General features: G+C 55.9%; 1 protein-coding gene across 1 annotated transcript; it reads right to left on the bottom strand.

The window, feature by feature from the left end:
• Nucleotides 1-4554: 4554 nt before the first annotated feature.
• RPS19BP1 (ribosomal protein S19 binding protein 1) lies at nucleotides 4555-7802 on the bottom strand. Its single transcript, XM_038550502.1, has 4 exons — nucleotides 7646-7802; nucleotides 7355-7483; nucleotides 5390-5487; nucleotides 4555-5049 (listed from the first exon to the last, which is right to left on the bottom strand). Exons 1-4 carry the CDS (start codon nucleotides 7695-7697, stop codon nucleotides 4915-4917), a joined length of 414 nt encoding a protein of 137 aa, XP_038406430.1. The 5' UTR covers nucleotides 7698-7802; the 3' UTR covers nucleotides 4555-4914.
• Between the last annotated feature and the right edge of the window lie 7234 nt (nucleotides 7803-15036).

Genomic DNA, 15036 nt, shown 5'->3' with positions numbered 1-15036 from the left:
CAGCGTCCAGACCTGCCCACACGTTAGTGCTCAGCCCCAGTCCCATTTCCTCAATAAATTCCTTGTGCTATAGTTGCTGGCAACATTGAAAAATAAATAAAAGCCATGCCTTACGTCAGAAGAAGCTTGGCAAAAAACCATTGAAGCCGGTCAGGGACACTTATAAATGAGCTCTATTATCTCCTGTCCTCCAGTTAGTGCTGGGGTGTGGCAATTCTCAAAAGCCCTCTGCTCCTGAGACCGACAGCAGCGCCACCTAGGACACTGTTGAAAGCTAATTTCTCAGCTCCACCCCACCCTCCCTGAGTTAGCAGTTAAACCCATCACTCTGCATTCCAATGAGCTTTAATGACTCTCCAGGGCTCCTTTCCTTTTTTTTTTTTTTTTTTAAGATTTTACAAAAAAATAAAAATTATTTATTCATTCATGAGAGACCAGAGAGAGAGAGAGAGAGAGAGAGGCAGAGACACAGGCAGAGGGAGAAGCAGGCTCCATGCAGGGAGCCTGATGTGGGATTCAGTCCTAGGCCTCCAGGATCATGTCCTGGGCTGGAGGCGGCACTAAACCGCTGAGCCACCCGGGCTTCCAGGGCTCCTTTCCTCTCTCATGCAGGTCTCCTACGTCCCCACCAAAGACCTTCCAAGAGGACTCTTATGTCCCACCCCTCTGCTTTACCGTTTTAGTTTTTACATACCCTATCTCTAGTTGAACCTATTTGCATGCATGTTTATTTACTATTTCCCACTCCCCAGTGACAATGTGAGTAAGTTCTTTGATGGCAGAGATCTTGCTGTCTTGTTCGTTCCCATATGTCCAGGACCTACAAGAGTGCATGGCAAATAATAGTAATTACTGGGCAGTTCCAGTGGCTCAGTGGTTTAGCACCGCCTTCAGCCCAGGGCGTGATCCTGGAGACCCCGGATCAAGTCCCGCGTCAGGATCCCTGCATGGAGCCTGCTTCTCCCTCTGCCTGTGTCTCTGCCTCTCTCTCTCTCTCTCTCTCTCTCTCTCTCTGTCTCTATGAATGAATAAATAAATAAATTTTAAACAACAACAACAAAAAATATATAATAGTAATTACTAAGAGCTACTTAGAGTTCAGAGGTAGGGCTCTGAGGGCTTTCGGGTTGTTGGCTCATAATCCGCATTAGGCGTGGTAAGGAGGACCTGATGATTGCAGCTGCTTTAATGACGCAAGTCTGTGGGTGGACGGTGGCCCAGTGCCAGCTGGTCTAGACAGCGACAGAGGCCTTGCTCAGCACATGGGCTCTCTGTGCTTGAGAACCCCACACAGACAGAGGGGTGGAGAAGGGGGTGGGAGAGTGAGGCCAGCCCCACCGCTGTGGGCCCTGCTAGGCCTTGGTCTGCCCCGGAGCTGGGCTCTACCCCTGCTGCGGTGGGGTGGGTGCGTGGGGGGAACGGGGGCTCCCGGTTCAGCGCGAGTCCTCTGCTGCCCACCTAGGGGCCGAGCCACTGAGCTCTGGGCACTGCACGCCTGTTTTGCCCTGAGGACGAGGCCGCAGGTCCGGGAGATCGGGAGCAGACCTTCAGGTTTCTCTCCGACTATTCATGAGCCCCCCCCCCCCCCGGGGACTCATCCTGGGTGCTGAGGATTCAGTAGTGAGGAGAACAGACCAAAATGTCTGCTCTCGTCCTGCAAGGCGCCCGCCAACAGGGCCTCTACCGTGGCGGTGGGCGTGGAGCGGATCTGCCCATGTAAGATGGGTGTTTAGGGAGGCCCTCCCTGGGAGGGAGTAAGCCCCGAGTGCCCGGGGTGGGGGGGTACAGGTGGCCCAGGGCCTTGTAGCCGTGATGGGACTTGAGTCTCCCTGTGACTCGGGGAGTCCCCAGAGCAGGAGTGGCCGCTATTTGAACAGGGTTCCTCTGACAGTCTGTGGGTGGCAGGTGGGCAGGGAAAGAGGACCTGGCCGGGGTCAGCACGGGGGACGAGGACAGCCTGGATGGACGGCAAAGGTCAAGCGAGTCAGGCCCCGGTGCGGGGCGGGAGGGGACACGACGGCGGCTGAGCACCTGGAAGGAGGGAGCTTCCATTTCTGGAGCTGGAGAAAATCAGGCGAGGAGCAGGGCTTTCACTTCAACTCAGATGCCGGCAGAGGGTGTGTCGGGTCTCGGCGTGCCCCTTCCACACGCAGGCGGGCCGGTGAGGCGGCCAGAGACCAGGAGGACGTCCAGGCGGAGACGCAAGCCCCCGAGCGGCGCCTGAGAGCCCGCACACCTGTGCCGGGCGCCGCGTGGCGAGGGAAGGCAGCTCAGAGGCCGGCGGATGCTCACGCCAAGTCGGAGGTGACGGTGCCAGGACTCGGACTGTGAGGCTGGGTGACCTCAGGGGAAGGAGCAGGGGCTCCTGGGTGGGAGGCCAGAGCAGGCTGCCTGGAGGGCACGTCCAGGCTTCAAAGGATTGGGAAATTGTGGATGGAGAGAAATGAGGGACCCGGAGGAAGCTGGCCCAGCAAACCCCGCAACGCGAACGTGCTGAATGCCCAGTCCCCGTCCACCCACCCGCCCCTGAGGGCCGCCGCCCGGCTCTGCTGCAGGAAGTCACCCAGTGGGGACACACCGGCTCCTGCAGGGGCCTAACCCTCTGTCCACACCAACTGGGCAGGCCTGCGGCTGCGCCCCAGCAAGGTCCCATGTGGCGGTCCTGCCCCCTCTCCCGCCAGGCTAAGTCGTAACCAACCAGGAAGAGTGGCTGGCTCACACAGCCTGCCCCACTGTGCAAACCCCGGGGCTGCGGGGGGACCCTCCCATCGGTCACCAGGAGTCCCTCCAGCTTTGCTCTGTATGGTCCAAATCTGCCAGCGGCCCCAAAGCACAAGACGCAAATGCTTTGTATCCACTCAATGTCTCAACGGAGGAAGGCCTCCTCCTTCCTGGTCTCTTTAGAGCCCGAGCGAACGTGGCAACTCCATGTCCTCTTATCTGGGCCCTGTCCCTCGTCTTCTAGCTGATCGGTCAGCCACCAGGTCTTGGAGCTCATGGTCAGCACCCCCATCCTTGACTTTTGCACACACCCGTCCCCTAATAGTGGCACATCCTCCCTCCTCCAGGGCCTCTAGCAGGGTCTCCCGGGCCCTCAGCCACCTCCTAAGCACTTGTACCAGAATTGTCCAGAATGACTGTTTTTCCCTTTAAATTTATTTATTTATTTGTTTGTTTGTTTGTTTATTTATTCATGAAAAGCACACACAGAAAGAGGGAGAGACATAGGCAGAGGGAGCAGCAGACTCCACACCTGAGCAGGGCTGGGTCCCAGGACCGGGAGATCACAACCTGAGCCAAAGCCAGACCCTTACTGACAGAGCCACCCAGGAACCCCTGTCCAGGGTGATGGTTAAAAGCAGGTCCCAGAGTCCTACCTCCACCCACCGGACCGGGATCTCAAAAGTGAGCCGTAACTTTGGTCACCCAAGGGGAGCACGGACACCCACCTCACCAGTGCCAGGCGGCACAAATGGAACATGAGCACTACTGGAGAGCCCACAAGCAGAGAAGTGGCAGTAGCCCGGAGCCAGGCCTGTGACTCTGCAGCTGGCGGGGACACCTGTTGGGGTGAGCACAAGGGCTCCTGCGCAGCCGAGCCAGCTTCTTGCTGAGAGGCTGAGGTGGACGGGAGGACACTCCGAGGATATCCAAGTTTGCCTCTCCCCCCAAGGCGGCTGTTAGAGCTCAGCAGGCAGGAGCCCTTCCGTGGAACAGGCCCATGTGGGGCAGGCGGGTCCCTAAGGGTTGGCACCACAGCACCCTCCCCTCCCGGATGGACAGAGGCCCCTACACAGAGGTCCCCTGTGGTCCTCACTTCAGATGGAGAGCTGGTCAACCACCAGGAGCGGACCCCAGGCCGTGAGGGGTGGAACCCGCTCCCTGCTGGCCAGAAGGACCCAGCGTGGGGCTGGCAGATGGTGGCTCCCAGCTGAGCGGCCACAGGGGCCCCTCAGCAGTCCTCCGCTAGGCAACGCCATGACCACACAGGGGAGCAGAGCTGGACGGAGCTGCCCAGAGCAGAAGGGGAAGGTCTCCTCCACACCGAAGACCCATCCAGGCAGCATATCCACACACTCATGCTCTCGCTCGACATGTGCCCATCCCTGGCACGTGCCTGCTGTAAGGGGTCCAGCCTGCCCTCACAGGGGTGCAGCCCCAACCTCAGCCCCAGCTTCCCGCTTGGGCACAGAGTATGACGCCCTGCTTCTTGAGGTCACTTCCTGAGTTGACCCCCCCTCCCAGAGCACAAACCAGCCACGCCCCTGCTTCCTGAACCCCAAGCTGACTGTTCTGGAACGAAGTCCCTAGCCCTCGCAGATACTATGTCTGTATCCAGGGCTGTCTTGTCAGCTGGGGCTGCCACCTCCAGGGGAGGAGGGCTCCTCTCGGCCCATCAGCAGATGCTGGGTGAGGTGTTCTCCAGGGCACCAGCTGCTCTGGGGCTGGACCGGAGGAAATCCGACTCAGAGCAAAAGGATCATGGGAGATGGGGAAAGGCCCCCCGGTGCCGGAGATGGGAGACACCCCATAAAATAGATTAGCAGCACACACTGCTCTTGGGTCCACATTTATTAGGCCCTGGAAGCCTGCCCAGCAGCCCTCCTGCTCCTAGAGGTATGGCCCCGAGGGCTAGCATCCAGCCTCACTTGGGCCAAAGCAAACAAAACAGAAATATTTTCCAGAAGGTAGATGGCTCCTTCCAAGCCTGCAGATGTCAGCTCTGGTCTGAGCGCATATCCTCCCCAAGGCTTCCAGCTCACCAGCTCCATGCTAACCACCCTGCCCTGGCTTTGGCCCGAAGGCTTCCTTGTGCCAGGCCAGCAGCTTAGCAGGGGCCAGGGGCCAGGAGAGGCTGTGAGGCCAGAGGAGGAGATGGCCTGAGCACCTTCCCCGCTGTGTTCTCCTGGAAGCCTAGCTGCCGAAGTATTCCTGCTGGAACTTCTGGAAATCTTCCTCGGTGAACACGGTGCCTTCAGCCTCCTTCTTCTTTTTCTTCTTGGCTACAGGCCGGTCACAGGCCTTGCGGCCCCGGTTCTGGCGCACAATCTGGGGATGTGGGGCAGGAGGGGGGGAGGTGTTAGGATCCCTGGGTGGTATCTCTCTGCACATGAAGGGACAGCCCCTTGGAGCTACACGACCACAGCTTACTAAGTGCTACCCTCTCACTAGCTACACCATTTCCACTTAGAGGAACAAACCGGGCCCACAGGGTCATAGGGGAGTTAGGCCAGGCCCAGCCTCCAACAGCCCTGCTCTGCTCTCCACTTTCCAGAGGGGTAGCCTGACCTCTGCTCTGTGCTTAGGGCAGAGACTCCCACAGGTCTCAGAAACAACCTTGGCTCTCCCCACTCAGATTCTGGTCCCATAGCCCACCCCTCTAACAAACCTGCTGGGTGACTGACTCAGCCACTGTACTTCTTGCGCTGGTCATAAACTTCAGGTTGACTCCGAGGTAGCCTTGACACTCTTGCTTCTGGAACTCAGCTGTGGATGGCAGGCAGGGGGGCATCATTTCAGAGGTACTCCTGGGAAGCCTCTGGGTCCCCTCCTGATAGCTCTTCCCCACCCCCTACCAGCCATGCCAAAGGCCCTGTGTCCCGCCCTGGGTTAACTCCAGCACCCCGGGCCCTCTTCTATCAAGTCTACTCTCCACATGATCCTACAGAAAGCACCCCCTCCGCCCCTGGCTCCCAGATCCTCAAGTGACTAATGCAACAAACAAGTCCTGAGCATTTACTGTCAGACACTGGTCTACATGCAGGGCATACAGCAGAAAACAGAAACTCCAGCCCTCGTGGAGCTTACAGTCCAGAGCAAAGAAACACAATAAGCAAGGTAAATAGTATTTTAGAGAGTGATATTTTTTATGAAGAAAAATGCCACAGTGAAGAGAAATGAGGAATGTCAGGGGTGGAGGGTTGCAATTCTAAATAGGTGGGTCTGAGCAGGCCTCAGTGAAATGACGTTTTAGCAAAAACTCAAGGGGGGAGTGTGGGAAGAGTATTCTAAGCAGAGGGAACAGCCAGTGCAAAGAACCCGAAGAAGTGTGATCCTTGTGTTTGGAGAACAGAAAATGGCTAGACTGGGGAAGGGAGAGCAGGAGGAGAGAAGACGGAGGGGGGCGGACCATGCGGGGCCTCATTAGGTACCAAGTCCGATGGAAGCCATTGGAGGGTGTGGGGGTACTTCACAGGATCACTGGCTGCTGTGGTGAGAACAGGATTACCAGGTGGGGGAGTGGCGGTTTTAAGAGGCTTTTAAAATAAGCCAGGTAAGAGATGATGCAGCCCACACCGAGGTGGCAGCCACAGCGATGGCTAGAGAGTCCCCTCATCACCTGCGATGCAGTGTGACAGGGTGGTGGGACAAGGGCTGGGATTAAGGTGACCCGTGGCACCCTATGTTCCCGTCTCACATCAGCATCGCTGCTGCTCAATCGCGTCTCACTTTCCTGCCTCCACACTTTGGCTCGTGCTGTTTCCTGCTTGGAATTCACAGTTCAACAAACCCCTGAACATCCTTTATGTACCAGGCCCCAGGCCATTCAAAGACACACGGGAGCTCACCAGGCCCTGCCACATGTCCTAAGACCCCAGCATCCAGCCCGCACCTGTCCCTCCCATTAGGTGGCATCATATCTCCAAGGATGCTCTCCGGGAAACAGCTCTGTTCTGGGCACCTCCCTCTTTATCCTCCATCCTCAGCCAATTCAGCACTGCCGCTCATCAGCGCTCCCCGTCTTCACCACATCCTCCCCCCGGAGCAATCATCCCCGCACCATCGTGGCCGCGCAGGCTACAGTGCCTCGCACCGGAAAGGCAGCCAGTGAGAGCGCATCTCTGCAGACACGCTGCCTGGTTTCTACCTGTACCACCTGGGCAGGTGCCCGTTTCTGCATCTGAGGAATGGGGGTAATGACAGCGCCGACCTCACAGGGTGATCGCTTCTTTATGCAGGATTTGGAACAGCATCTTTTCCAGGCTTCTGTCTTGCCAGTGCTCAAAGCCACGAACTTCTCCCAACCCTGCCTCGCGCTCTTCTCGGGAGCTCTTCCCGTGGCTCACTCTCACACCCCCTCAGGTTCGGCCTTAACCGTCGCGCGCGCACAGAGGTCTGATTTGGCTTTTGATCCTCCGGCCCCGCCGCCGCCCCCCGCCTTACTGCGCAGCCTGACTCGGAAGCTCTTCGCGGCTCCTCTCCCCACGCGGGCGGCCGGGACGACGTGCTTCGTCCACCTCGTGCCCCCGGGACCCGGCTCCGCGCCCGGGGCACCCCCCAGGCAATGCCCGGCGGCCTCTCGAGCTCAGCCTCCAGCGCCCCCTCCCCAGGGGCCGCCCCCTCCCCAGCTCACCGAGCGCGGACTTGGGCACCTTCCCCTTGGCCGAGTTCCGCAGTTTCTGGGCTTGGGTCGCCTTCGCCTTCCGGCCCCGCTTGGCCCGAGCCCCGCTCGGCTTGGCCTGGCCCGGGGCGCCCTGGGGGGCTGCAGGGGAAGGGAGAGACGGGCGGACCCGGCTGACGGGGCGCGCAGGTCTTCCGCCCGCGCCACGCCTGGCTTGGAGCGTCCCGCACCCTCGGGGGTCCTGCCCGCCGCCCCCGCTGCCCCTCCGCCCGCGCCGCGCGTCCCGGGCCAGGCCCGCCTCACCCTCCGGCGCCCCCAGCAGCTCCAGGCCCCGCCGCAGCAGGGCGGCCGACATGGCTGCACCTAGCTCCGCCCACACACTCAGGCTACTTCCGCCTTGGCCGCCTTCTTGGTCTCCGCGGAAACCCGAGCGGGAACAGAAGGTTCCGGAGCGAGTGGCCGGAAGTGCCCGCCTGCCTTAGGACGCCTGCGCGTGGAGTCGCCGCTTCACTACGGAGAGGAAATAGGGGCGGGGCCTGGGGCGGGGCCAACCTGCCGAAGGACGCATTTGTTGTCCAATCCCAACCCAGCCGGCCCCTGGCGCACTAGGCCACGCCCACTCCGGGGAGCGGTCGGTTACCCTCCCTGGCGGGTGGGTCCTGGGGCTCGCGTCCTGCGGCCTCGTGGTGCCCGAGGGTTTTTCTGCATTACCAAGTTTTTCGATAAAGCGAAGTGTACAGCCGGATTCTTTTTTCTCCAAACATCAACCGAAGCAGCATATCGCACAGGTCGAGTAGGTTGAGAATCCAGCTGTCTTCCATTAAGTCGGACATGAGAAGAGGTTTGCAAAAATGCAAAACCCTATCAGTGGTTCCCCGCCCGTGTTTGGAAGATACAACTATTTCATTAGAAATATTTATTTCACATAAGGCCGGAAAAAAAGAGTATGTCTGACAACAACGTCACCGGGCCACTGGGTCTCCCACAGCTCAATATTTATACCATGCAATGGGTTTGCTATTGACTTTTTAAAAAATGAATTAATAGTTTTAAAAAGATTTTATTTATTTATTTATTATTAATTAATTAATTAATTTATTTATTCATGAGAGACACAGAGAGAGAGAGAGGCAGAGACACAGGCAGAGGGAGAAGCAGGCTCCCCTGATGTGAGACTCGATCCCAGGACCCCAGGATCACGACCTGAGCCCAAGGCAGACGCTTAACCACTGAACCACCCAGGTGCCCCATGAATTAATACATTTTGTTAACTTACTAAATTTTTTTTAAAGATTTATTTATTTATTTATTTATGATAGACATAGAGAGAGAGAGAGAGGCAGAGACACAGGAGGAGGGAGAAGCAGGCTCCATGCACTGGGAGCCCGACGTGGGATTCGATCCCGGGTCTCCAGAATCGCGCCCCGGGCCAAAGGCAGGCGCTAAACCGCTGAGCCACCCAGGGATCCCCAACTTATTAAATTTTAAAAATTAAAATTTTCTCAGTCTTAGTTTCTCATACTGGTAAATATCAATAGGTATTTACACATGGAAAAACTCTCTCGGATCCTGAATTTTTTTTTTTTTGAAAAATTTTTAAGAGTGTAGAGTCTCTTAGACCAAGAAGTTTGAGGACTTCCAGCCCAGAAATGACTCTTCTTACAGTGGGGAAGAACCTTGCCTTGTTCACAGCTCCACCCGCAGCTCCTAGCCCAGTACCTGGCATGCAGAAGGCACTCAATAAATGAGTAGTGAATGACGAGGAGTATGATTTGAGGGCCTTTTGTATGCCCTGCACTGTTGAGAGTGGGGCATAGAGATGACTCAGCTGGACCTGCTGGGCGGGCCTCACTGTCTGACATCCATCAGCTAGTCCTCAGGGGAGAGAACATTAAAATAGATGTTAATAATAGCAAATAGTATGTCAAGGTGTCAAGGTACTGTTTACATTTTTTTTTTAAGTTTTTTTTTATTTATTTATGATAGTCACAGAGAGAGAGAGAGAGGCAGAGACACAGGCAGAGAGAGAAGCAGGCTCCATGCACCGGGAGCCCGACGTGGGATTCGATCCCGGGTCTCCAGGATCGCGCCCTGAGCCAAAGGCAAGCGCCAAACCGCTGCGCCACCCAGGGATCCCATACATTTTTTTATTTTTTTAAGATTCTACTTATTTATTCATGAGAGACACAGAGAGAGAGAGAGAGGCAGCGACACAGGCAGAGGGAGAAGCAGGCTCCCTGCAGGGAGGCCCATGTGGGACTCAATCCCAGAACTCTGGGATCACGGCCTGGGTCAAAGGCAGATGCTCAACCGCTGAGCCACCCAGGGGTCCCCTGTTTACATTTGTTAACTCATTTACCTCCCACCACCCAAAGGAACCTGTCCAGGTCTCTCTCTCTCTGTCCCACACACAGACACGTGTTGGTGTCTGAGCTGGAAATGAAGACGTAGAGCCTGGCCTGAGTGTGTGTGTGCTGTAACCTGCACCAGTGTCGAGGAGAATAGTGCTGTGCTGCGTGGTGGGGCCTGACAAGCCCACAGGATCAAGACATCTCTGAAGAAGAGGAGATGTATCTTCAGTGAGGGTACATTACCTGGGACAGGACTGGCCCCAGAGGAGTGACCAAGGAAAGGTGTTTTTTTTTTTTTTAAAGGTTTTGTTTTTTGTTTTGTTTTGTTTTGATGGAGAGAGAGCAAACACAAGCAGGGGGAGTGGCAGGCAGAGGGAGAAGCAGACTCCCCACTGAGCAGGGAGCCTGATGTGGGGCTCCATCCCAAGACCCCAGAATCATGACCTGAGCCAAAGGCAGACATTTAACCGACTGAGCCACCCAGACGCTCCAAGGTAGGGTGATCTAATCGGCAAAGAACTCCGTGAACTTGCCTTAAGGACCCTGTGTGTGTGTGTGTGGGGGGGGGGGGTGGTCATGGAACCGAGTTACGTTGTCAAAGATGCTCTTTTTATTTGTTTCTAAAAGAGTTAGATTGTTTTCTTATGTTTATAGCTAATTGTCTTTTCCCCTTTCCCACCCATGCCCCACTGTATACTCCACAAGGGCAGGAATCTTCGTTTTGTTCCTAGTTCTCTCTCTAGCTCCTGGGAACATGTAGTAAGCACTCCATAAATGTACAAATCAGATGGATGAAGGTTGAGTTTGGGATGCCTGTGGGAGGCTAGGTAGGCATGGACAGGTGACTGTAGGATGTGTGAGTCTCTCAGGAGGGCAAAGGACCACCCCCCGTCCCCCCCCCCCCCCCCCATCTGGGATGGTCAGCACAGGGTCCCCGGGTGGAGGAGGCTTCGTATTCCAAGGACGCCAGTCACTGCCTTCCTGCGGCGTCCTCAGCTCAACCTCCGGAGGGGCCAGGCGGCCTCGTGGCCACTAGGTGGCGCCGCAGGACAGCTTTCTTGCACCGCGCGCCTCAGCGATCCGGGTTGGGGTTCGGGGTAGGAGTGTGGGGTCGGAGCACCTTGGGCCCCAGCTGGCTCTTTGCACGCAGCACCCCGTGGCCGCGGCTTCTTGCCGTCCTTGCCTTGGCGGCCTTCCGAGCTGGAGCTACACACCCCTCCCGGGCCCGCGGAGCTCGAGCCACCGGGCTGGGCCGGCAGCCACCGGCCTGCCGGCAGGGGAGCAGAGAGGAGGAGGAGGAGGAAGAGGAGGTCTCCCTCTGAAAAGCGGTGTAAATGGCAGCAGGCTGGCACTCACTGCTGGGAAGGCCCCAATGACCCTAGGCAGTCCCTTCGCAGAGAGTGCCTCAGTTTCCTAATCTGTTAAATGGGGTTTAGCTCCCTAAAACGGTGAGAGTGAGGAGCCGGTAAATTAATCCTGGTGAAGCATCCAGGAGGGCTGGAGGGGTAAGTGCCCACTGCCTGTTTGCATCGACTATTACAGAGGTGCACCCCATTCTGGGCAGGAGGGAGGCTCCTAGGAGGTTGCTGCCTTCCTGTCCCCTGTCACCCACTTGCTCCATCCCTGTCTCCTTCCTGGCCTTCCTGGAACCAGCTTAATCTCACCAGGCCTCAGAGGGACCAAAGGCTCAGAGGGAAGCTGGGTGTTCTGCAAGGTCACACAGCACTTCAAGAACAGAGGCAGGATTAGAACCTGGGTCTCTGAGTCCTGAGCAAGAGTGTGTATGTGAGTACATGAGTGTGTGCGTGTGTGTGTGTGTGTGTGTGTATGTGCAAGGGTGAGTCTGTTTTTGGGGGGACACCTGGCATCCTGTGCTTTGCTTTTGCTTCCCTCTCCCCATCTCTCTTCTGTCTCTGTGGCTCTGTCTCCTTGTCCTTCTCTCTGTGCCTTCGTCCTCCCTTGTCTGTCCCTGAGTCCTCCCTCTTTCCATCTCTCCCTCAGTCGTCCCCCCAGCCCCCAAGCTCCTGGCCTCTCTCCACCTTCAAATTGAAAACCCAAATTGGAATTTCCAATTGCCTTTCCGAGTGGTGATTGCCAGTCCACACGTGTCCAGCCCTCCCTTGTCTGCACCGCCTGCCCGGAGTTACTGCTGAGGCCCCTCAGCCTCTGCCTCTGCCTCTGCCTCTGCCTCTGTCTCCTGCCCTCTGTGGCTTTGAAGTGTGTTTACCTGCGAGCTCCAGAAAGAATCCATTTCTGCCCTCTCTGGTTCTCAGTTGGTGTGTGTGTGTATGGGGGGTGGGGGGGGCTCTGGTCTCCCCTGTCCGTCTCAGGGTCTCTTGGGTTTTATTTTCTAAAAGGTGATGCTTGTGTCTCGTGTCGTTCCCTCCTGACCACACTATCATGCCTTCGTTTCCCAGATCAAGGGCAGAGCTGGGGGCAGTGGTGTCCCCAGGGGTCTGAGGCTGACACAGATGCTCAAGGTTCCACAGACTGGCTCACACAGCCGTGTACGTAAGAGCAAGCCACCTTCCTTCTCTGGGCCTGTTTCCTCCTCTTCATGCTAGGCTTTGAGAAGTATTGTCCAGCCCTCTTCACAGGGCTGAGGGCGGGGTGGGCCAGAGGTCCTGAGGTCTGGGGGGAGCTTGGATTCTGGAGCCAGGCTGTGCAGGTTCAAATTCTGGCTTTTTCACTCAGTACCTGTGTGACCTTGGGTAAGTCACACAACCTCTTTGTGCTTCGGTTTCCCCATCTGTGAGTTGAATATAATAATAGTTCTTACCTCCTACGTAGGGTTGCTGTGGGGATTAGGTGCAAAGAGCTTAGAAAGGAAAACTGGGGGGTGCCTGGGTGGCTCAGTCAGTTGGGACATCTGTTTTCAGCTTAAGTCATGATCCCGGGATTCAGATCCCTGGGATCCAGGCCTGAGTTTAGATCCCTGCTCAGCTTCTCTCTTCCTCTGCCCCTCCTCTTTCTCAAATAAATAAAATCTTAAAAAAAAAAAAAAAAGGAAAACTGAGCATAGAGTGAGTGCCATATGTTTGTAAATAAATGATGGCCGTAAGTGCCAGCAGTGTTCTTGGGGGACCTGTGCCCACATCCGCGTGCATGACCTGCACATGTTTGTAGCCACGGGAACTCTGTGCTCTTGTGGTCAGCACATGAGGAGGTTTGAGGCTTACGGAGAGTAATGCTTGAGAGCCTGGAGTTAGCAGGTGTGCATTCAAATGCAGCCTTTGCCACTTTCTGGTGTGTGGCCCGGGGATGCTACAACACCTCTCTGAGTGGGGTTTTGGGGGACTGGTGGTGTGTCCCTCCCAGGTCTGTTGGAGGGTGCAATGAGAGGCCGCGTGGAAAGTTCAGCAGTGGGTTGGACACTGGATCATCTGTTCACTCAACAAGCATCTGCAGAGCACAGACTAGGAGGCAGGTGGTGCTCAGGGAGGTGGTGCCGGGTGAACGCTCTGTAATGCTCACACATTTGTGTTACACTCCTAGCAAATGCTCCTTGAGGGGTTTGCAGGGTTCAGGGTCTTGGCCCACATATAGGCCCCAGGGACAGCAGCCTCGTCTGGGGAGTCCAGACGGAGGGAGAATGGATTCTTTTCAATGATTTGAAAAGATAAAATTGTTGGCCCCATCACTTTTAAGAACATAGTAGATATACAGGAAGAAGCTGCTGGAAATTCTCCATGGAGATCTGGGGTCAGACCAGGAGTCTGGGTAGGGGTCAAAGGTCGGGTCTTTTTAATATTAGGCTTGATCCTGACCTGCCCAACACAGCTCTACCACTAAGCTGCTATGCAACTGGCATATTCTTACCTACTTGGGCCTCAGTTCCCTCTGGATTAAGGTAGGAGGGGACTGCCCTGGCCCTGCCAGGTCCCCAGGGCCACTGTGATGTCAAGAAGTTACAGAGAGAGGAAGGGGTGAGCTTGGAAGCCTCAGGGGAGGACTTCAGTGGCCCTCAGCCAGCCAATACCCCTCCTGGCCAACTTGTATCCTGAGAACTCCCCAGCAGGGAGGGAGTCAGATGGTGGGGGGTCCCAGAGGCAGAGTGGTTGGAGCCCAGACTCTGGGGACTTGGCCTCACTGTGAGACCTTGAATAAGTCCCTCCTCTGCTGGGAGGGTGGAGGCTTAGGGTCCCCAAGTACACAGCAGGAACGGGCCCCAGGAGAGTGGTGGTAGCAAGGGGCAGGTCAGGGTTGGGCAGGGGGTGGTTTCTGGCTCCCAAGGGGAAGGGCAGGGTTCGGTCCCTTCCAGCCTCAGCTTTTTAATTCAAATTACATCTCTATTAAAATGCAAATTTCCCACAATCGCTGGAATGGAGGCCCCGTTGTCATGGCAACTAGAGTCTGGGGGTGGGGAGAGGGGAACCGGTCTCCATCTCCAGATCCTTCCTGACCAAGGCTGGGGGCCCCATCTCAAACTCAGCATCTCACTCACCAGCTCCCACCCCAAGGCTGGGTCTTCAGGGAAGAGGAGCTGGTAACTGCGCAAATCCATTTCCCCTTCTTGGCCTCAGTTTCCCCATCTGTGAACTGGGTATAATATTATAGGCTTTTCTTGCAGGGTCATCCTGGGGATTCAGCAAGTTACTGTGTAGGAGGGGTGCCTGGGTAGCTCAGCTGGTTAAGCATTTGCCTTCAGCTCAGGTCATGATCCCAGGGTCCTGGGATGGAGCCCTGCATAGAGTCCTGCATCAGGCCCCCTGCTCAGTGGGGAGTCCACTTCTCCCTCTCCCTCTGTCTCTCCCCCTGCTTGTGCTCTCCTGCTTTCTCTCTTTGAAATAAATAAATACAACCTTTAAAAAAAAGTTACTGTGTAGGATCTCAGGGAAGGGGATCTGCCCTCCAGACGCAGTTCCAGGGCACCTGGTGGAGGTACTGTCCTCGTGTTACTCCAGGTGTGTCCTGCCCTGGAGTTCAAGCCCCTGCTCTGCTGGGGACTAGGAGCTAAAAGTTGGCATGGGCGTGTAGGCTCAGTTCTTCAGGCTGACGCTTCCCTGACATGAATCCTGGAGTCATTTGACTCTGCTGCTCTTTTCTTGCAAGAGTGGTAGGGATACCTAAAAACTGAGGGGTGTGTGTGAGGTCTTTCTGCCCTGATTGACTCAAAATAAGAGGATAAATAAGAGAAGGGAAAAGAGAGTTGGCAAAAGAAGCTGGAAGGGATGAATTGATGGAGGAAGAAGTGATTTCGCTTTTTGCCTCTGCAGCTGAGAAGCTCAGATTGAAATGATAAATGTTATTTGTTACATTATTGTCTTACATTATTATATTATTCAACTGTAATAGATGTTCGTTTTAACCTTCTAATACATTTTAGCTCCCTTCTGTTCCCTA

This window comes from Canis lupus, chromosome 10 (genome assembly GCF_011100685.1).
Source record: "Canis lupus familiaris isolate Mischka breed German Shepherd chromosome 10, alternate assembly UU_Cfam_GSD_1.0, whole genome shotgun sequence".
Lineage (NCBI taxonomy): Eukaryota > Metazoa > Chordata > Mammalia > Carnivora > Canidae > Canis > Canis lupus.
Note: the sequence above shows the minus strand (reverse complement) of the source record. Positions and strands in the feature narration are given on the sequence as shown.

What these genes read in the sequence shown, in the direction of transcription:
- RPS19BP1 (XM_038550502.1), bottom strand. Translation starts at nt 7,697, where the DNA reads ATGTCGGCCGCCCTGCTGCGGCGGGGCCTGGAGCTGCTGGGGGCGCCG. An exon ending in GCTGCTGGGGGCGCCGGAGG is followed by an intron (nt 7,484 to 7,645) that starts GTGAGGCGGGCC and finishes CTTCCCCTGCAG; the next exon opens with CCCCCCAGGGCGCCCCGGGC. An exon ending in CTGAGTCAGTCACCCAGCAG is followed by an intron (nt 5,050 to 5,389) that starts GTTTGTTAGAGG and finishes CCACATCCCCAG; the next exon opens with ATTGTGCGCCAGAACCGGGG.